The 23,448-nt window shown below is 39.2% G+C and overlaps 1 protein-coding gene across 2 annotated transcripts in view; it reads right to left on the bottom strand.

Annotated features, from left to right (window-relative positions):
* Positions 1–18,676: 18,676 nt before the first annotated feature.
* The window catches only part of CCDC50 (coiled-coil domain containing 50), a 66,356-nt gene continuing 61,584 nt past the window's right edge, over positions 18,677–23,448 (bottom strand). Inside the window, exon 12 of one of the 2 annotated variants that reach the window (XM_028492325.2) lies at positions 18,677–19,423. In XM_028492325.2, the coding sequence (XP_028348126.1) occupies positions 19,173–19,423 (251 nt within the window). In that variant the 3' untranslated portion in view covers positions 18,677–19,172. The remainder of the gene's footprint in view (positions 19,424–23,448) is intronic. The other variant, XM_028492337.2, reaches the window with a different exon arrangement.

Genomic DNA, 23,448 nt, shown 5'->3' with positions numbered 1-23,448 from the left:
CTGTGCCCGACCTGGCACTTTTTAGCGCCTTTGCCAAGTGGGTTCAAGACAAGTGTACATATACTTATCCAAATGACTCAGTTTGTCCTTGTTTAGCAGTTTCGGTTAAAATTCAAGTGTTAAAATAGGTGAAAACTATTGGTTAAAGTATGAGAAAGAACAAGAGACGTTTTCAATTTTTTTCCATGTCAACAAGTAAGAAAAACCAAATACAAGGGAAACCATTGTATTTCTGATTTCAGCAAGGTTAAAACAGGCACTAATGTTTTGCAAATTAAGATGCAAAATAAATTTGTTACTTGTAATCTTAATTTCTAAACAAGATGGAATAAAATCTAATGAAGAATTTGCAAGTATAATAATTCTATTTTTTCTCATTTTAACAAATAAAACAGCCGTTTGAATAAACTAAGAAAAAATAGACAAGCAAAAGGAAAAATATATTAAAATTACCCATAAATCTCACTGCTAAGGAATGACTATCCTTCACATTTATAAGCTTATTGTCAGTCTGTTTTCTATTCTAAAATATATGTGTACACATAGCTTATATAACTTGGATCATAGTATGCCTATTGTTTTATAAGCCTTTATTTCATTAAAAAATAAATCATGAAAATATTTTACAGATTAAGATTTTATAATGTAAATGTAATAGCAACAGGATGATCTACTTGACCATCTGTCCATTTTTTTTCATTTTTTCATATAAAAATTTTAAACTCACAGAATAGTTGCAATAATAGTACTGTACAAAGAAATCCTAAAATCCTTTCACCTAATTTCCCTAAATATTATTTTACTGCACTTGTTTATCTGTGTGTATGTCTCTCTCACTCTTTCTGTGTGTGTGTGTGTGTGTGTGTGTGTGTGTGTGTGTGTGTGTGTGTATGTTTGTGAATTATACTTTTTTTCCTGAACCATTTAAGAGTAAGCTGCAGACAGGGTGATACCCCTTCACCTCTAAACACTAGTGTGTAACTTTCTAAAATGAAGGACATTATCTTACATAAACAGAGTACCATGATTAAAAGCAGGAAATTAACACTGATATGATACTTTTGATATACAGACTTTCAAATTTCTCTGGTTGTCCCTTAAAATCTTTTATAGAATAGGAATTTTCTTTTTCTTATCTGGGACCAATCAAGGATCACATATTGTGTTAGTGAACTGGGTAAGAACCAGATCAGGGTGAACATTAAGATGTAGGCCTATTCAGAGAAAGACAAATATCCTATGATACCACTTATATGTGGAATCTTAAAAAAAAATGATACAAATGAACTTATTTACAAAATAGAAGCAAAGTTAACAGACACAGAAAACAGACTTATGGTTACCAAAGGGGTAAGGGGTGGGAGGGATAAACTGGGAATTTAGGATTAACAGATACACACTGCTGTATATAAAATAGATAAACAACAAGGACCTACTGTATAGCACAGGGAACTATACTCAATATCTTGTAATAACATGCAATGGAAAAGAAACTGAAAAAGACACTACATATATACACATATATATACACATACATATGTGTGTGTGTATGACTGAATCACTTTTCTGTACCCCTGAAACATTGTAAACCAACTATATTTCAATTAAAATAAATAAATAAATAAATAGTTTTCAAAAAGATGAAGATCTATTAAGAAGTTTTTAATTAAACTTATAAAAATTGGGGGTTTTAAGGAGGAGGGAAGATTCTGAGATTGTTTCATTTTGTTTTTTAAAAGGCATTTCTGTTGGTGAAATATTACAGAAAATGGTTTTACAGAAAAAGGCACTTTAATAAATTCCTGGAACCATGAGAGGAAAGAGGACAAGGTGGAGACTGGTTGGATGAAGAGGAGGAAAAATAAGAGATGGACCAAAATCCAGTGTGCAAAGGTAAGCGCCACTCCTACATTCCACAATAGGAATAAAACAGTTTAAGTTTGTGATGCCAGACCTTCTCTTATCACTGGTAAGAAAATTCACACATAAGAAACAGGACAAGAAATGTTCCCTGCTTTTAACCTATACTTGCAAAGGATGTTTTAAGATCGAGTCTGCAATGAACATTGTGGTACATGATTCTTTTTGAATTATGGTTTTCTCAGCTGCATCGCATGGGGAGATCAGCTCGGTGCGTTGTGACCACCTAGAAGGGTGGGATAGGGAGGGTGGGAGGGAGATGCAAGAGGGAGGGGATATGGGGATATATGTATACGTATTGGTGATTCACTTTGTTATACAGCAGAAATTAACACAACACTGTAAAGCAATTATACTCCAATAATGATGTTAAAAACAAAAAAGATCAAGTTTGTAATGGGTGGCTTATTTCTCAGTGGAAGGAGATAGCCCAGTTTCCCGTTTTATTTCTAAAAGTCTTTTTATACCATCACAGTCCCTATTATTATACACCAAATTAAGACAGGCCCTAAATGCTTTACTTTATCCCATAGTCAGAGTAATATTAGAGATCATCCCTAGATTTGTACTTGATTTTAAGTAATCATCTCTTTAGTTATCTATAATGCTAAACGTTTTGTTTTATAATGCTAAACTTTTGTCATGTAACAAGCTAAATTAAAGAATAAGCAACAGCTTTATTAGTTGAAAGGAAAACATATGCACATATATTGTTTTCCAATCCTGTAAAGCCTGAGAGGCTACCCTAACCAAATAGATCTATCAGTTAAATGTCAAAGTCCAACCTGAGAGCTTAGTGCATCACAGATTTCAATGTGCACATGACTCTTCCAAGAACTGAGTTAAAATGCAGATTCTGATTCCATGGGTTTGTGCTGGATTTTGCATTTGAACATTCTGCCAGGGGCGGGGGGCGGGGGATCCAAGGCACTGGTTCCCAGATCACATTTTGAAAAAGAACATAGAAATCGATTGCTTACCGCTGGATAATAGATTTTTCTCCTTGAAATTGGAGGTGGAACAGCAGGTGGGAAAGGGCACAAGGGTGGGGTCAGGATAAGAAATCTAAGACTTGTCTGCCATCAACGAGCTAGATAACATGGATAGATCCTTTAATCATTTGGGGCCTCAGTTTCCACAATGTAGAAATCTGCATTAGAAGAGCGAATTGTTTTCTAGGACATAAGGTATGTTTTCAATAAAAATTTAACAAACTTCAAGGCTTCAGGATGAACAAGCTAAAGTTGATTTAATTGCAGTAAACATGTTTATTTAAAAATGGTAAATGTTTTCCTGCTGAGAGTGCAATCTCAAATAGTTACCATGTGATTATAAAGAAAATGCAAAACTAAATTACCTCCATGAGAAACTGACCCTTTCTTTTCACGAAGTCACAGGCTGAATGAAACAGTAAACGCAGAACGTGGCCAAAAAAACCATGATCCAGGAGATTAAAATATAGAAATGGATACACTACTTTTCTGCCTCAGGCATGGCTTTCAGCAATATGTACACTTTGAATTTGGAATGAAGCAGATTTTCCTTTATTTCATTTCAACATCTGGCTCGGAACTGATGGGAGGTAAGGAAAAATCAAGTGTCGGGTCTCTTGCTTGAAGAAGTGTTCAGATGAGTATTGGCAGAGCTCCCCGAGGAATAAAACTGGAACACTGAAAATCCAAAATTACAGACATTGTACAAAACACTATTTCCTAATAATCTGCAAGTGGTCAAGTAGCAAGGATGGAGTTTTTAAACTCAGAGACAGACAGAGAGATCGTTTAACTTGGTCGAGGCTTACCCTGGCACATTCATTCACTTTCTCACAATCTTCAGGATCATCTGTGCTCTTGAAGCAGACGAGTATCCAGGGTCACCTTTTGCCAGTTGCCTGAGTCCTGTTGCTTTTGATCACTTTCTCCTGCAGATGTGATGTGATTCTTTCTGTCAGCTCATTCCCCTGCGTCTGCAAACTTGGGGCACCCTGCTCTCATCTCGCTAGCAGCGCTGCCTCTGGGTGAAAAGCACTTAGTCCTGCCACAGGCTGCTGTCATCTCCTGACATCCCAGACTCCCACGGCACCTCTCCATCTCGTTCGGTGTCAGATTCAAAGCCCTGACCAGCTTCCACCGGCAGAAGCTGCCTCTTAATTGCTATAGATCAAAAAGTACTGAACATGTCAATTAAAATAGAGTAGAAGAGGGCAGAAAAGATCTGGCATTTATGAAGACAACCCATTTCCTGCTGGGCTGATGGCTTTCCTTATGCCTCATGGCCCTGCTTGCTTAACGGGCAGGTCATTTCCCACCAACACTACAAATACAGCAACTGATGGCAGCATCTGTTTCCTTTGCCCTGCTCTAGCAGACTTTTCTCTCTCCTATAATTTGTTCTGTTCTTTAGCAAAAGGGTTTGTCCCTAGAACTACCTACATATTTCCAGGAGAGGAGAACTCCCCAAACTACACACACAGATATCACAAAAGAAGCTCTATTTCTTTTCATTCACCTATTTGTCCTTTGTTCTTTCCTATTAACATTCTATTGTCATGGCTAAAACCTTGATTTTTAGAGCTGCAAGGGGGCTTCACTACATAGAGTCTAAAGGATGAGTGAACAGAGGCCCAGAGAGCTGAACTGACTTGCGCAAGGCTACACAGACCCTCTCCTTCCTACCTGGCTTTCTAGGCGATGCACACTTTCATTGCACAGCTACGTTCCCAGGCTCTCCTTGTGCCAAGAGCCAGGTCTAAGTCCTAGACAGGCAATCACATGCGGGGCTGAAAGCCAAGCCTACTATGCCTTATTGGTCCTGCCACTTACTAGCTGCCTCCTCTGTAAGGTGGGAAGTTACAGCAGTAAGACAGTCAGTGTTGACAAAGCTCTCTGGTCTGAACACACAGTGAGTTCTACGTACAGACTCTTTCTTATGTGGAAATTAGTTTTCAGTGGAGGTTGATGGGTTCAGGACAAACCCCGAAATATGGCACCTGAGCGTATTGAATATCTGAGGCTGAAGGAGTTCGAGAAAAGAACAGAATTAGAAAATTCTCCCCACCTTCCCCCCTTGCCCTTCTTCCCTGAAACAGGTCATAAAACTCTCATGTGAAGGTTCCCTCCCTGTATCAGGAGGAAGGGAGATATTCTTATCCCTAGAGATGGGGAGTTTGGAGCTGAGAAATCTGTATAAACAAACCTTGTTAAACTCGCCCTTATCTTCCCAGTTACTTCTTCACCATTTAGTACTTCAGGCCCAAACACCTTCTTCTTGTCAATTTTTCCCGGATTTATTGTTTCTTTGTCTAAAAGGTATAAAAGCTTTTGGCTCTGGTCATTTCTTCAGGTCTTCATTCTCTTGTGAACACTCCCTTGGACATGTGAAAATTCAATAAAACGTGTATGCTTTTCTCGTGTTAAATCTATCTTCGTCAGATTAATTTTCAGACCCTGCCAGTGACCTTAAGAGGGTAGAGGAAAAGTTTTCCCTTCCTTACAAAGTAAATTTATTGTTCACTCAACGTATTTAATGTATCCAAATAAGTTAGAGACCAATGTTCTTGAATTTGGTAGATCAACAGATTGCCCAATTTTCTTCTCCCAAGTAAGCAGCTTAAAAAAAAAAAAAAAACCCACTTACTAGCACATCTATCTTGCAAACTAAAGAATGCTTAAATTCAAAGTAGTAGAAAGGGTACAATTTGAAAAGTAAAAACAATCCTTCTCAAAAAGGAACAATACTTTTGCTTCTGATGAGAAAAACGTCGTCAGTGTTAGGACAAACCCTGGAGCTCACATGCCCCTTTTCTCCAGCCCATCTTCTCTAAGGAGAAAGCTTCTTGCTGTCTATAGCCCCCTTCCCTCCCACCTTCCCACCACAAGCCTCAGGGGCTCTGAGTGTGAAGTCAATTTCCAGGCTTCTAAATGATGTAGCTGTCAGTCACCTGAGCCTTAGCCAGTGTTCTTCAAATCTGCACATACATTCAATTTGCCAGAATCAGGACCCCCAAAATCATCAACGGTAAATGATAGGCAAATCTACGAAATGAAATATAACCTGGAAAAAGAGCAAACCCTGCCTTCTGTTGTAAAATCCATCTGCACTTCTGGGGAAGCCCATAAAAATGGTGCATGAGAAACAAACGGAAAGCTTAATAAAAAATCAATGTGGGTTTTAACTGCGTGAACTGCGTCCATACTTCAGATGTTCCATACTACTCAGTTTTGTGGAACTCAGACCGTGCCTGGAGGTGAGGTGCCCATAGGAACAGAGACAGACTAACACCGGCAAAGAGGTGATTGGAAGTGCCAAGGCCCTGGGCTGTGTCGTAAAAGGACACTGAAGACCCAGGGATGACTATGTAGGAGAAGTGAACCATCAGGGAGATAGTCACTGTCTCCAAATGTCTAAAGAGCTGTCATGAGAAGAGAAAGTAAAACTGCTAGAGGGCATAAGAAGGTCAAATGATTGGAAATAAGGAAACCAGATTTATGCTGCATAAAGAGAAAACTGTTAACCCTTAAACCTGTCAAGAGAAAAGGAAAAGAGAAGAGAAGAAAGGAGGGGAGGGGAGAAGGGGAGAGGGGAAGGGAATGAAAGGGGAGGACGCTACAAGTTCTAGCAAGGAGTTAGAGATCCTGATAATCCTGCAGTTTGATCTGGAAAAACTCCTGGCTTCTTTCTGTTTTTCTTTGCCCATAATTGAAGTTGTTATTGCTGATGAACTCAGAGCATCCTTCCAGTCTGAATATGTTCTGCCTTTTATCAATGAACATGTCTGAGTTTGTTTTTTTTTCCTCCCCTTAGTTTTGACTACAACTATCATTTATCGAATATTTTCTATGGAAAAGGTATTGTAAGTTTTTGAAATAGATTATATTATTATCCCCATTTTCAAGATAGGGAAACTAAGTTTCAGAGTTGCTATGTAATTTGTTCAAGCCACACAGCTAGCAAGAGAGTCAAAAACTTATTTCTAACCCAAATCTATCTGATGCACTTAAATCCCAGGGTGCGAGGCCTGAAAACAGTTCCAATTTATTACCTTGAAAGAATACTTTTTCTCATTTTGCTCTAGGAGCCTTTGTTGCATTACCAAATTCTATGCCTAGAAATTGACACAAGTTCCTGGTTACTCAAGGATTCCTTCGAGATTAGCATCATAAGATCTTTGCCCTTCCCAGATCTGTTTTCTTTGCTATTAATGTAAACCTCCACAACAATGCCTTCCGTCATGTTCTGGGACTCAAGGCCCACGTAAATGACACTTTAGACCACCAAGTGTTCAATGTCCTTGACCCTAAACTACAGTCATCTTTCTTTGCACTGCACTTCTCATCTACTCCTTGGGCTTAAGTCCTTTTCCATATCTAAAATAACCTCCTTCTGACCAAAAGCTTTTATTCTTTACACTCACTCCCTCATTTCCTGATCACTGCACCCTGATCACTATGATCTCTTGGAAAACTTTTCCCTCTTCGTCAAGAATGTTACTCCCTTACCCCTGGGCCTCATCCCAAGATGTCATGGTACCTCACTTATTCTCTTTCTTTCTTTCTGGCCCTTTGACTCTGCTACACATGCCCATCTAAACTCCAACAATGGATCACTTACAACCCATTCAGACCTTCTGCCTCTACATATGGGTTGCCGATGCAGCTGCTGAAAAGCAAGCATTCGTGAAGATTGATGCCACCATAAATGTAGAAAATCCAATTCCAGCTGCTCTCTCGATCCACTGTACTCAGCAGTTCCTAGTCAGTCCCCTTCATCATTTCCCTTGGCCATTTTTCCAAACTGTCACCATTCTCCACTGGCTTCTAAATCCCACTTTTTTGTTGTAGAATAGAACTTTGCTTCTTATTTCACACTCCTCAGACTTCCAACCTTACCCCCTCATTCTCAGCACAGGAAATTCTCTCCTACTACACAGGAGGAAAAAAAAAAAAAAAAAGAAAGAAAGAAAGGAAGGAAGGAAGAAATGAAAGATAGAAACTCCATCCACTTCCTACCACCAAATCTATGTCATCTACACTCCATTTTCTCTGGCCTTCATATTATATATAACCTATTATATAATGTGATCTCCAAGGCCAAGTACAAACATATATATGTATATGTGGGTGTGTGTGTGTGTGTGTAATGTTATACACATAGAATGCATATGACTATGTGTCTCTGGCTCCTCACTTTATCAGAAATTTTATTCTATTAGTAGTGGAATTTCTTTATTAATAGTGCAAGTTCTTCAAACTTTTTTTCACCCTGGTTGATCAATCTCACTAGCTTTGAAACATGCTCAAATCTCTCTGAACTCTACATTCTCCTTAATGTGACTACAATTACATGGAATTAAATCCTATGTACAGAAAAGGGGCTGGAACAGAATGTAGTAAAAAGTGTTTGTCATTGTGTTTTCGTACGACTATGGGTGATCCATTAATTGTTTTAAATTCTACTTATCACAATTCTAAAAAATTCTATAATTAGCATTTAATACTTTCATAAGGTATTGTTTGTGTAAAGAGTATGACTTTTCCTAACTAAACCAGTGTATTGGTTTTTATATCCAGCCAATCCAGTTGGTGAGTGCCAAGTCTCTAGTACGTCAAGGTTTAAGCCGTCTTGCCAGCTCCGAGCGCCCTCTGCTGGTAAAATGTGGGTACAACAGACAAATAAGCGGAATTTACAGTTTGGTGAAGGTTAGAAAACACCAATTCGTATTGATCAATCATTTTGTTTTCACTTGCATTATTGTATAAGAGCTAGTTAACAGGGCTTCCCTGGTGGCGCAGTGGTTGAGAATCCGCCTGCCGATGCAGGGGACATGGGTTCGTGCCCTGATACGGGAAGATCCCACATGCTGCGGAGCGGCTGGGCCCGTGAGCCATGGCCACGGAGTCTGTGCGTCCGGAGCCTGTGCTCCGCAACCAGAGAGGCCACAGCAGTGAGAGGCCCGCGTACCGCAAAAAAAAGGTCCGGGAAGATCCCACATGCCGCGGAGCGGCTGGGCCCGTGAGCCATGGCCGCTGAGCCTGCGCGTCCGGAGCCTGTGCTCCGCAACCAGAGAGGCCACAACAGTGAGAGGCCCGCGTATCCCCCCAAAAAAAAAAAAAAAAAAAAAAAAGAGCTAGTTAACATGTTAAAATGGGACTGTCCCCCTCCCCCCGTCTCCGTTTGAACTGAGGTATGTAATAGATCAGTGCTGTTAAGAGGAGCCACTAGCCACGTGTGGCTCCTGAGCACTTGAAATATACCTAGTTTGAATTGACAGGCCTTGTGACTGTAAAATACACACCTTCTTTCAGAAGTTATTGTGGGAAAAAATTAAGCTTAAAAAAATTAAGGTTTGGGAGGTTCTCAGCTATTTTTTCGTGAAATAAACTCTCTGCTCTCTTCTCCTTCTGTGATACGCATTACCCTAATGTTGCCCTTTCTAAAAGAGTCAAGATTGTTTTTAGAGAATTTCCTCATGTTTTTAGATCTTAATTATCTTTTCCCTTCTACCTGTCTCATTTCTAGATTTCTATTTCAAGCTCACTATTTCTCTCTTCCATATGCCCTGCTTTATTTCCACTGTTTTTTAATGCATTCTTCATCTCATTTATTGAGTTCTTTAGCTCCAGAATATCTGTTTGGTTCTTTTTTGGAATTTCAATTTCTTTGGTAAAGTATTACTTCTGTTCACTAATTTTATTCCTGAGCTCATGAAATTGCCTCTCTTAGTTTTCTTGTAGTTTGTCAAGTTTCTTCATGACAGCTATTTTGAATTCTCTAACAGATTCAAAAAGTCAGATATTCCATGACTTTGTTTGGATTCTGAAGAACTGGCATTTTCTTTTAGTGATAACAGTGTTATTGTGGTGCTTCACGGTGTTTGATGAGTTGTTCCTTTGCTGGTGCCTTTAAAGTAGTGAACATGTTTCTACTTTAGATAAAGCTTTTTTTCTAACTTGAATCTAAAGATTTAACAGATTAGAAATTAGAGGGCTTTCTTTTGTTTCTCGGTAAGTGGCACTATAGCATAACATTTTGGTTTCCCTTATCTGAGCTGTCTCTGGTTGTATTTGAAAGCCCTCACTTTCCAACCCTCCACCACCTGTGTCAGAGGTTCCACCAAGTGCTCTTATTATCACTGCTTTTGTGCCCCTGGGGTTGTTGGTGCCTTGCTGTGGCTGGTGTTGCTGGCATTGCTGCCTGGGGCACTAGGATGGTGGGCACTTCTGCAGTATTCAAGATCTTCTGAGTTGCAGGCTCTGCTGCCACAGAGAGAGAGAAATGGGGAGAGGGGAAGCCAGGGTCATGGGTGCCTCTGCCTTGTCCGGTGTTATTGGGTTCCTGGATGCCACCACTGCAGGCAACCGTCAGGGGGCTGGAGTTGTGTGCACAGCCTTTCCTGCTGATCCCGGGTTCTCTGGGGCTTCAGGCTCAGCTGCCATGGCCAGGGGACCAGGATTGCAGGCACAGCCTCCACTGTTCCCCTGGTTTTGTCTCCTCTATCTGTTCCACCCATCTTTAAATGTACAGATATATGGAATTATCTGGCATCCTGGTGTGTTGGACAGAGGCGCCTTTGTTGAGTTGTGGATGTTTTACTAGTTGTAGATTGAAAGGGAGGGACAAAGGAAACATCTCACTTTACCATGATGCTGACATTGCTCTCTCTTGTTCTTTTATTTTTTATCCTATAAAAGCTTCCTGCCTTCCACCCCATTCTGCAGTTCTCTGAAAGAAGACTCCACTTCATAGTTTGCTCACTTAGTTAGTATCACCTAAACTGTCTTCTTTAATCATTTTTTAACACTCTGCATAGTAAATGGGGATCCCAAGAATGTCAAGGCTGAAGAGAGCTTTAGGAGCCCTCTTTCCTTTCCATCCATCAATTTATTCAACATAGAAACTTCTACGTTGAGCTCCTACTATGTGTCAGGCACTATGCTAAGCAAGAATAAGATGTAGTCCTAACCAGGGTTATATGTGGTTAGAAATCACTATTTCCCAGCGTAGCCCACTTCACCTTGAAAAATATTTCATATTAGAAAGATTCTGTTTACATCTAAATAGAATTACAAAGGAGCCTGTATGTTTGGAGAAAGTGGGTTTATAGTGGCTGGAGCATAGTTTAATGAATAACTTGCTACTTCCTGAGGCAGCCTAACAGCTTTAACTGTTAGAAAAGTTCACTTGTCCACTTTGTCAAAATCATCCTGGTAAGATGAAGTTTGCAAGTTTATAAAATGTTCCTCTTTTTTGCCAGTAATATTTTTACTAAAGTTTGACTTTTCTGACATTTATCACAGCTTTATTTTGGTTAGTGTTTTCATGGAACATTTTTGTTTGCTTTTTGTGGGTTTTTTTTTACTTTCAACATTTCTGTATCATGTATTTTAAATATTTCTTATCAGCCTCATATAATTGGGTTTTCTCAGTCTGACAATCTATGTGTTTTGATTGGAACATTTAGTCCACAAACAATATAACTACTGAAATGTTTAGGTTTGAATTTACCATCTAACTACTGGTTTTCTACTTGTTTCACTTTTTCTATGTTCCTTTTAGATTGATTATATTTTATTATTCCATTTCTCTCACTATTATCTATCTTAGTAGTTTTACATTATTTTACGACTCTTTTTGTTGTTATAATAAAGATTACAGCAAGCATATTTGACATATCAAAGTCTAATAAAAGTTAGTATTTTTACCTCTTCCTTTACCTTGCTACTCAGTGTGTTAGACCAGCGGCATAAAAATCACCTGGGAGCTTGTTAAAATTTAAAATCTCCAGCCCCACTCCAGACCTTTTGGTCAAAATCTACAATTTAGGGCTTCCCTGGTGGCGCAGTGGTTGCGCGTCCGCCTGCTGATGCAGGGGAACCGGGTTCGCGCCCCGGTCTGGGATGATCCCACGTGCCGCGGAGCGGCTGGGCCCGTGAGCCATGGCCGCTGAGCCTGCGCGTCCGGAGCCTGTGCTCCGCAACGGGAGAGGCCACAGCAGAGGGAGGCCCGCATACCACCAAAAAAAAAAAAAAAAAAAAATCTACAATTTAACAAGATCCCTAGATGATTCATATATTAAAAATTTGAGAAATACTGCTTTATGGCACTTTAACTCCATTTACTTTTTCATAATTCATATACCATTTTGGTGTATTTTATTTATGTTTTAATCCCACAAGATACCTAATCATTGTTTTAGACAGTCAATATTCATTTATATTTACCAACAAATAAATAGTTTTCATTTATGCTTATTCCTTTCTGTATTTCTGACCTTTCATCCAAGATCTTTTTGCTTTTGCCTGAAGTACACATACATCTTTAGTGTGGCTTTTCATAGTTTCTGTTTGAAAATTTATTTCCCTGTCATTTAAAAAACTTTCTATGGACATTTTCAAACATATATAAAAGTAGAGAGAATAGCATAATAAATCTGATTTACCCATCCCCAGTTATTGGTATATGGCCTATCTTTTCTTTTTTATACTCATTTATGTCCTACCCCCTGACACCGTTATCATTTCATCTATAAATATTTCAGTGTGTATCTCTGAAATATAAGAAATTTTTGTTTAAAACACAACCCCAATTTCATTATCAGACCTAAAAAATTAACATTAAATTCTTAATATCAACAAATATCCAGTGTTCACATTTCCCTAATCACCTTATAGATTTCAGTCTGTTTTCAACTAGTTAAAAGTAATTCTTGTATCTTATACTGTTCCCCTTCTCCATTTTCTTTACAAATATTTTTTAATTTGACGAATTTTTGTTGTCTTATAAAGTTTCTCATAGTCTGGATTTTGCAGACTGCAATCTTATGTTGCTATTTAGAATTGTCCTGAATGCCCTATACTTCCTATATATTAGTAGATAAATCTAGAAACTTGGTAATTTTGTTGATAATATTGTTACTTTCATTTGGAGGGACATAATATCTAATTCTCTCTCTTTTTATGATACCAACTGTTGGTGATCATTGTGTAGATCTATTCTTTGAGGGTTGCAAAATGATTCTATCATTCTATCATTTTTTTAATTTGACTATTAGCTAAAATATTCTATAAAGGGAAATTTATCATAATCAACTATTCATTTATTCATCAGTAAGATACAGATCTTATTTTAAAAAGAAAAAAACAACAGGCTGGATAAATGCTTGATTATTCCCCATATTCACCAGTTTCAAAATAATGAGCTGGTCCATAGCATCTGCCACAGGTGATCAGTAAGGGTTATTTTAAGGGGATAAAGATCATTTTAAATACATTGGTTTAGGGCTTCCCTGGTGGCGCAGTGGTTGCGCATCCGCCTGCCGATGCAGAGGAACCGGGTTCGCGCCCCGGTCTGGGAGGATCCCACATGCCGCGGAGCGGCTGGGCCCGTGAGCCATGGCCGCTGAGCCTGAGCGTCCGGAGCCTGTTCTCCGCAACGGGAGAGGCCACAGCAGAGGGAGGCCCGCATACCACCAAAAAAAAAATAAAAAAATAAATACATGGGTTTAAACATATTTGATGTCTTTCTATCCATTTCAGTTATTATCCTTATTGATGCACAAATTATCCTGTCTTCGGCTGATTGGGGATATTTTGACAAAACCTTTTTTTCTTTGATAGCTTCTTGGCTATCTGGTAGTACAAGATATGCAGTTTCATCTTGCAAATTTAAATATCTAAAATTAGCCATTTCTCTATGAAAGTCTGATTGGGTTTTTTTTGGTAGAAAAAAAGACTACAATCTGTGCATGAAGGATGTTAATCGCTACCAGGGTGCTCTTTGTTTCTAGCTTTATTTGCTTTATTTTACTTTCACTTTTATAGTTTTCCTTTTACGTGTAAAATTTTGTTTCATAGTGATTTAAAATAAGTATCTGGTTATAACATCAAATCTACAAGATAAGGTAAATTCCATTATGTCTAGCTTCTACATATCCCCTACACATGTATTTCCTCCCTCCCTATAGCTAACTCTTAAAATTTTTATAAACATCCCATTTTTTCTTATTATAAGGAAACATGCATACATAGTAGCATCACTTCCCCACCCACCCCCTTTTCCAGATACATAATGCAAAACCTTTATGCTTTCACCACCTTGCTTTTCTCATTTAAAAATATATCCTGGAAATGACTCCATGGCTGAGATTTCCCTCGTTCCCTTTGACAGCTAAATTGTACTCCATTGTTTATTACTCCTCTTGTTACTCATGAAAAGCATAGTAAGGTAAATTTCCCAACATTAATCTATAAAATGACTCAAATTTGCTTTTTAAGAAACTGCCCAGTGATGGCAGCAAAGTGACTATGTAGGCACCTCCAAGCTCCGAATTCTACCACAGAAATGTCAAGAAATAAGCAGAAACTTTGTCAGAACTCTGGAAAATAGTCATAGGTTTACATTAACCAAGTGAACACAGAATCCAGAAAAAGTTAACTTAAAAACAGTAGAAAAGCTTCTAGGCATTTTACTCGCCATCGCCCAGCCCCCCTCTCTGGCTCAGCCACAGTTGAAGACAGCAGCCTCCATTCCCAGGTGGGGGACCCTAGTCCCTGGTTCCAAAGGAAGCAGAGCAGAATTTATTTGCACATTATTGTGTAAATCTTTATAACTTGACTGGGGGGCTACCTGAAGGAGTGATGCAAAATGCTCATCTGTGTTTTGCCTAAGTTGGAATTCACTGAGGCTAGAAAAGCAGTGGGCATCATTTGAAAACACTGCAAAGTAGATAAACAATTCACAGGCAACTGGGACAAGAGATTACAGTTGAGACAACAGATAGCCTGTCTTAGGAGAAAAAACCGGGGAGAGAGTTTCTTTGTGAAATTGGAGCAATCAAAAGCACCCATATTTATGGAGAAATTTAGAAAACCATGCACATGCCCAGGGCAAGATGCATGCTCAGAAAAGACCTCAGAAGAACTCAAGCTTTGACCTTGGGTAGATCTTAGACTCAGTTAAAGTCTGGCTAAGTGTTAAAGGAGGGCTTCAGAACAGAGTCAATCTGCAATGACTAGGAGAGCTTTCCTTTTCTTTTTTTTTTCACCTCTGATGTTCAAGAAATCTCCATCAAACACAAGAAATATACATAACATAAAATATGCCATTTTAGCAATAGAAGAATACACCAACTAAATAAATAAATCAATGAAATGATGAAAAAAAAAAGAAAAAGAAAATTGCTAAAGTGATCTTAAATTTCCCCTGGAGGAATAAATATGAAAGAATAGCTATAGACATATTTTGAAAGAGTAATCAAGGGGAAATGTCTCACTAGATGTTAATTTCATGATTTAAAATGTAGTACTAGACAAAAATTTTTTTTAATGAGGAAATACAGAATTTGAATCATTACAATAGTGGCATTTCACATCCAGAGGAAATTAGTGTGTTGTTTAATAAATGACATAGAAAGAAGTACCAACAAAGTGAGAAAATAAAATAAAGCTAAATTATATCAAAACAAACTCCAGGTGAACTAAACATCAAAACCTACACAAAGTATAAAAATGCTAGATTAATATATAAGTAAATAGTGGAGTTTTCCACTTGTAGGAAGATGAAATAAACATACTTCTCCCTATTCTTCCCACTAAATGCAAGAAAAAACAAACAAAAAAACGTTTAACGTTATATAGAAAACAAACACAAGAAGCCTTAAAATGGTAGAGAAAAAAAAGATGAGGGATTTGGGGACCCCAGGATCAACATGATTTTTTGGGGTTCCTTGGGTTTTCTTTTTGCCTTGTATATATCAGACTTGGATCTGAAGAAGCCAAGAACCTGGAAACACCAAGAGGCCCAGAAAACAAAAGGCACCAACCAAGGGCCTGCTACCTCTAGCCAGAGAACTGGGAAAGGGACAATCTGGCAAGACAGATACGTTTAGACAACAACAGTTCTACTCCAGCCAAACACCACAGAGAAAAGGCATGGCTCCATGAGTCCCCTTGCCAGCAACGGCCTGGTGGGAAGCTTAGACCTTCAGCCTTGTAGGCTGTAGGGAGGACCCTCGACCCCTTATCATACTAGGGTGGTGTCAGAGAAGGCAGAGTAGGGAGCTGGGACTCACATCCCCAAGGTGATGAGCCATCCACCATGGCCCCTCCCTGACCACACACATACACGGTGTCAGTGGGGACCATGTGAGGAGTGTGGACCTCCTCCACACCAGGCAGCAACAAGGCATCCCTCCCCTTTCTTGTTAGAATGATATAAAAGGAGGCCTAATCTCCGTTAGTCACGACTTTCAATAAACCTTGACCTAAACATCACACTTTATGTAAAAATTAACTCAAAATGGATCAAAGATTTAAAAATAAAACTTAAAACTACAAACTTGTAGAAAAAAATGCAAAAGAAAATCTTCAGTATGTAGGACTAGGCAGAGTTCTTAAGACTTGACACCAAAAGCATGATCCATAAAAGGAAAAATTGAGATATATCACTTGGTACCCACCTCTCCAGGCCAGAAAAGTCCAGTCATTTACACACACATCTGCCAATGGCAGAAATACCTGCAGACACACACACTCACACACCCCACCCCCAGCTCCGTGTCTGAGAGCCCCCAAGGCCTGGTCAGGGATTTGAGGGCAGGTGCTTGGTGGGTCAGCTGGAAAATCTTCCTCAAAGTCAGGCAGACACTGAGAGGACTGCTCGTGAGGGTACAGATCAGGAAAGGAATGACACAAAATAATCAAGGGTGGCAGGTGCACATCACAATTCACACGACCAAACGCTCAGGAATCGGTTAGAAATAGATGTTTCGGGAGTATGAACAGTAAGGTATACGAGCAGGAGATTCAAGAGTTCACAAGAATATCTAAAGACCTTTCAATGAAAGAGGCCCATATTTGAAGCTTGGGGGTAGAAAGAGACAGATCTGGTTGGAGGAACACATGTTAAGTTGAGGGCAATGTGCTGGGCACAGAGGTAGGAGCAGAACAATGCAGTCAGGAACACAAGACCAGCAACGGGGACAAACACTCAGTTATAAGTTCTGGAGACTAATGTACTACATGGTGACTACAGTTAATGGTAATGTGGTATATACTAGAGATTTGCTAAGAGAGTAGGTCCCAAGGGTTCTCACCACACACACCTGCACACACAGGTAACTATGAGACGCGATGGGTATGCTGCTTTGATTGTGGTAATCATTTCAGTGTATACATACATCAAAACATCACATTGTACACCTTAAATATATACAATTTTTGTCAAAAATAAACCAAAGAAAACGTTTAAAGGACACAAGGTCAGGAATGAGGCCTTTCAAACAAATGCCTAGGAAGAGATTGTGATTTTCCAGGCTCCCAGTAGTGCATGAGGCTCTTCTCTCTTTGGGGTATCTTAAAGGAACCCAGCACATCTTGACAGCCAGGATCCTAGAATATTGGACCTGAAGGAGTACTTACAGATTGCCAACTCTCACTGCAATGAGCTTATTAGTAGAAAGGATAAGTGGTGTCCCAAGGTCCTGAACCAAGTTCACAGCAAAGCCAGGACCAGGACTCAGACCTCCTTATTCCTGTCAATTTCCTTAGTCATTGGCTCTACTGCAGTGCTTAGTTCATGTTTGTTTAAGCACATAACTCAGACATAATGGGGAGGAAACACGTGATCTTTCTGCCCCTTGATATGTGGGTGAAATTTCTTCAAATCCTTACCCTGTGACATGTAGTAGTCCAAAGCCCTCTGAGATTTCTCCAAATTTCCAAGGAGTAGAAGGCAGCTAACGTTCTCCCGGCTGTCTTTGAGGAGCTTTCTAGTGTGCTACCTCTCCACACCACATGGCCATAGCCTGACACTCTGACCCAGCCATACCCACAAAACCCACCCAAGCATATTGGGTACCTCCTGCCACAGATTAAGAGGAGCTGCCTTAATTACATATTTAATTTTTTAATTGACTTCTAGGTATGTAAACTTTTATCCCTGGCAACTTTCACCCATTCTTTAGAAACTGAAGCCTGAAATCAACATATCAAATTTCTTCAACTGAAAAATACTGTAACCTCTGCATATCACCAGTGCTCCTTAGGTGTCTGGTAGTGATACACAGTGTAAACCTTAAACAGAGCCAAGAGCAATTTTCCTTAAGCAAAAATTAGTTTATATGGGAAAAGCAAAGGACTTGCAATTTGGGACAAGCAAACTATGTTGAACCATAAGCAAGTCTGGAGAACAAATGGGGAGGGGTTGTTTTGAACAAAAGTTCACTGGAGGAGAATGAGATTTTGAAGTGGTGGTGGCTTCTCATTGGCTGAAGACTAGGGCAGCTTACTGTTTGCCAGGTGAGAGAGGAAATCTTCCTTCTTCCTGCTGAACTATACAAGCTGCAATGCCTGGCACGTGCGAGAGCCCTCCCTTTGTGGCTTCCCAACTCCAATTTTGGATTAGGTTGCCCTAACACGTTTTCACAACAGGATAGATATATAACAGAGATCACTTAGATTCCCTGTAATATTTGCCGGAGAAGGAAGTGAGGTCTTGAGTCTGGCTGAGGGAAACTAAATATTGGGTTGGCCAGAAAGTTCATTCAGGTTTTTCTGTAGCGTCATGAAAAACCCGAACGAACTTAGTGGCCAGCCCAATAGTTACCTCTTTAAAAATCAATTTTTAACAGTCATTGAAAATAGTATCTTATTTTTAAGTAACCTGCTAAATTTCTGCAGAATCAGTTTCCACGTCATGGCTAGTCTAGTAAAGAAAATTAGATAAAGAAACCTCATAAAGGTAAAACGTTAAATGGTATTTATTATTAATGTCTATTTTTAACATTCATGGAGTGCATGTGTGGTGCAGACTTGGTTTTTGGCCTCATGGAGCCTTTAATCATTCGGATTATTGTGTGAACATCCACTTACCTGTTTTTCTTTCAAATACATCAACCAAGCCACCAATCACCACACACAAAACAAACCCACTTCTCTAACAGATTTAGAGTTGGGAGTACTTGTTGAGAATTTTAATGTACTAGGCAGTATAGTGTTATACATGGTTACAGTAACCAGAATAAGATAAAACGCTACTGCTATTAAACAAAGATACATTAGGGTTAACTTTGTAAAGGAGAAAAAACAAATGAATATTCCCAGATCTTCCCAAGTCCTTGAATGTGGTAAAGAAAACATGAGACAGAGACCATTAACGTAACAAATGGATGACTGTATTAAGAGCAAAGGACAAGATTGGTGTTTGCCTCCATCCACTCAGGAAAACAAGCACATGGACTTATACAATACTTTGGTTTAAAAATGATTCATAATATCAATGTTAAACCTGATATTGAAAGAATCCAATGGGTCACAAGGTGTAAAAAACGAACCACTGAAACACAAGCTTGCATAGATGAATGAATGAAGATGTATAACCGGCACCGAAGGGAGGCTTGAGCACTGGAGTCTGAATGACGTTAGCACCTCAGCCGCCCAAGACACAAGAACGTCTCCAGCACCACGTTTCTCACTTTCCCCAATGAGGTCATGAGCAGAAACCTGTGCTGTATGAAGGTGGATTGAAACAGACTGTTTCCATCAACCTCTTCCAGAAGCGTGCACACATACCCACTGGTACCCAACATCAGTCACCTTAAGGCATCCAGTGTCCCTCACAGTTTCACTTAATCTCTAGATAGGCATGTGATTTGAGGTGGCCTCCTTGTTTTCTGTCCTCAGACTGGCAACTCTATTCCATTAAGGTTCTGTTCAGTTCCATGAAGTAACTATTTCAAAGCTGCCTTTCCCTCTGGGGCTTGGCTACAAACTGATGAGCACTTGAGATAACATCTCACTTGTTTTTTAAACATCTACTTTCCAAATGTCAAAGGGCTTCTTACCAAAGCATTCAAAACCTCTGGACACTGTGCAGTTACCTCTCTCAAGAGGATACTTTTCCAAATTTTGAGACAAATGACAGCACCACCTCAAATTTCCTGAGCACCTTGATTTACATGAAAAAACTCCTATACTTTATAATTCGGCACCTTTCAAAATACAATAGTGTGTTGGGATGGATTCTTCTTAAGGAAAACCGCATTTCAGAGAATTCTCATTTTGGAACATCATTTTTATAAGCTATCATAATACTTCATGAACTAAATACTGGGTTGCCTTTAAGAGGCAGGTGAAAAATATAGCTATATCCGAGAAAGGGCATTTGGCTTTCAGTTTATGGCAAAGCTGAAGGTATAGCCTACGGGGATTTCAGAGGCTAATTCAATAAGAAACTTTAGAAATTCTGATATCAAAAACCCTCTCGCTAAATTTAACAGTTAGAAACTCTTTTAGCAATTATGGTCTGAAACTCAGTGCAACAAAAACTTATCCTAAGTACATGATGTGTAATAGTATATTCTCTCAACTGTCTTCTCTTTGCTGTCCTTAATCCTTGCTCTTTTGTGAAGGAAATGTCACTTGACCCCTGTCTTTCAATTCTTCCATTCTTTCTATATGAAACGCAGCAATGAATCATGGAGCACTAAGTTACACAATTAATTCTGTTCATATCTGAAATGCCTTATGCTATGAAAAAGTTACTCAAAGTGAGAGAAAAATTTTCTAGTTTGCTGAGAATACACAAAAACATTTAAGTCTATTAGGAACATATATCTAGGCAGTGTTCACACATATTTAAGGGCAAAGAGAATGATTTTTAGGACCAGACATTTCCACAAATCAACATGATTACTTAGATGATTGTGTTAGTCTGTAGCATCAACTACAACCCTAAAAAACACTCTGGTGTCTCCCCTACCATAGCAAAAGTTTCTGATTGATTTTCTCTTAAAAGTAATAAAATAGAAACACTCTTCATATCAACAAATCTCCCATTTGAGTATATGTCTCTGTTTTGTTTGGTTTTCTTTTTTTGTTAATGTATGCATTTTAATACATAAGAGTGTTGGTGAAATTCTTACAGAACATAATGACTGACTTCACACTGCATAAGAGAACCTTTGGAAATATCTTCTACACAGCCGCCATATTTCCAACCTTTGGAAATATCTTCTACACAGTCGCCAACTCTCAATTATTTAGGAAGTGATCACCTGAAGAACCCGGTCAGGAGATTCTCTCTCTCCTACTACCAGCCTTCTTGGCCATGCCACTGCTCATTCACAGATTGAGAGGCAATTTGAAATGGAATGACATACCCATCAGTGTGGACGTCACTCACAGCTTGGTGTGAGGATGTCCAAAGCTTCTGATGATGAGGATGTCTGGGGCTCACCTGTGAATTTTATATCTCAATGGAGAGTTGACAGTCGTTCACATATAGGAAATGTAGTACACTGACATTGGTCAGAATCAAACTAATTTAAGGCAATACTGCTCCTCACAGACGTTGCTGGCATGAAGTGCAGGTCTCCTAAGAAAAGTGACTGGGCCTCTCACTGTTGTGGCCTCTCCCGTTGCGGAGCACAGGCTCCTCCACGGCTCACGGGACCAGCCACTCTGTGGCATGTGGGATCTTCCCAGACCGGGGCACAAACCCGTGTCCCCTGCATCGGCAGGCGGACTCTCAACCACTGCGCCACCAGGGAAGCCCTACCCTTTCCTTCTTGATTTCTCTAGAAATAAATTCAGCGTTTCGAATGAGAGTTAAATGGCAGGGGTAACAACAGCCTCAACTCTTCCCTTTAACAGTCTTATGTATCCTCAGGGATAAGAGAGACTCTTCCCAGAGAACTCTGGGTGACACTGTGCCCCATGCAGCATTATCTGGCCGGTCTCCAGTTTGCTTCTCCCTGCCCAGATGACCTACTATGGACTAGGGAGAAAAAAGGATCCTATCACCAGTAAGATAAGCAGTTATGGCTTTAAGACTCACAGGCACCACCAGATAGGAGGAAAAATGGGATCATTTTATCTAACTTTTCTGTGACTCTGAGCAGTAAGCAATGGACAAAGTACTCTAAAAATCTGTTTTTGTCTTTGTTTCTTTTCCTTTTCGCTCAAAGAGCAGGTTTCGATTTCTGTATGCTTGTTTCTAAAAAGCCAGTATTATCAGAATATGGCACACTATGTAACAGTGAAATCTACCTGAAGGATTCCCTTTTCTGTATTAACGTCCCCAACACAAATCGTGCTTTCCCAAAAGGGAAAAAAGCCTTTGAGTGCAAGTTCTATTTTGTTCTCAGTCCTTCAGAAAGCTTCTTACACAGGGGTCTTACGCCTTTATTTGGCTGAGGATATTACAGCCAATCACCACAGTTATCTTTCAAGGAAACCATCACTGAATAAATGAATAATCTTGGTACTCCCCAACGTGATTTTTATATAAAGACAACACTCATTAAAAATCAAGGCCCTAGAGTGTTAACCACTTATGTGGTAAACTGAATGCACCATATTATACCAGGTGTTTCCAAAGAGCAATCTGGCACAAGACAAAATTCAGAGAACATTTGACAGTACTAAAGAAAAATAATAATCAGTAGAAAGTTAATTAGTTTTATACTGAGACGTCCCAAGATTGTGCGAAAGGTACGGACAATGTCAGCAACAGATTTATTCACGGTCCAGTCCCACTGTGGGCCACAGTAGAGAAGAAAAGGGGAAAACAGGTCTGGTTCCTAATTTTCTCATGAGTCCAGTGGAACACAAGGCCCAAGTTCACACCTTATGGAATATGTTGATCTAGATCCAAGTGGCCACTGCCATTCTAAAAAGGTTTTCCTCCTGGGAGCATCTATCCGTATCTTTTCTAATTTAGATGTTTCTCTATGATCAAAAACCATATAGTCTTTTCTGCAGTTCATTAGTCTGTTGCTGGTTGCTGTAAAGTCACTTGGGAAAGAGTAAGTCCAAGACTTTGTATGCAAAGTCACCTTCTAAAAATTGCAGTGTTATTTTAAAGCATGTGTAGCAACCGTCCAGTCTCCCAATAAAATTATGTCTAACAATGGTTAGACAGTAGAGTCACATTATTTTCAACTCAGAACATTTAATCTTACCCTTTTCTAACCTTGCTTCCAGGCAATGACTTACAAAAAGTTAGGTTGGGGCAATGGGGTGTGCATGTCCAGTAGCCTTATGATAAGGCTCCACAACACACTGTGCTCATTCAGTGATACTGATGTTAATGAGGCCTGGTCTCCACAGAACAGAGGTATGGAAACAGAAAGATTTTCCAAGGCCAGAAGTATTAGTTTACATCACAACATTAAAGCATAATACATTGTGGGCCTAAAAATTAAACTGCGTGTGTTCCAGCAGTAGGAACAGAAACAAAATAAATGCTTCCATATTTATGTAAAAATGACAAAGTGAAAAGCAGAGAACACAGTGAAGAATATCTGGCAGTTCCTTAAAATACAATTGTTAGTTGCTTCTATAGTCTCAAAGATAACGATTACACTATTTGAATGAGAGTAAGAGGAATTCAACTGGTTGAATTTGATCTGTCTCCTTACTTACAGGGAAAGAATTATTCTGATACTCCTTAAAGTGTCTGCTTTACAAAAAAAATTAAATTAAATTAAAATATTTTAAAATTCTAATCTTTTAAAAACCTTAAAAAAAA

The sequence above is a fragment of the Physeter macrocephalus genome, chromosome 1, assembly GCF_002837175.3.
Source record: "Physeter macrocephalus isolate SW-GA chromosome 1, ASM283717v5, whole genome shotgun sequence".
In the NCBI taxonomy this organism is placed as follows: Eukaryota; Metazoa; Chordata; class Mammalia; order Artiodactyla; family Physeteridae; genus Physeter; species Physeter macrocephalus.
Note: the sequence above shows the minus strand (reverse complement) of the source record. Positions and strands in the feature narration are given on the sequence as shown.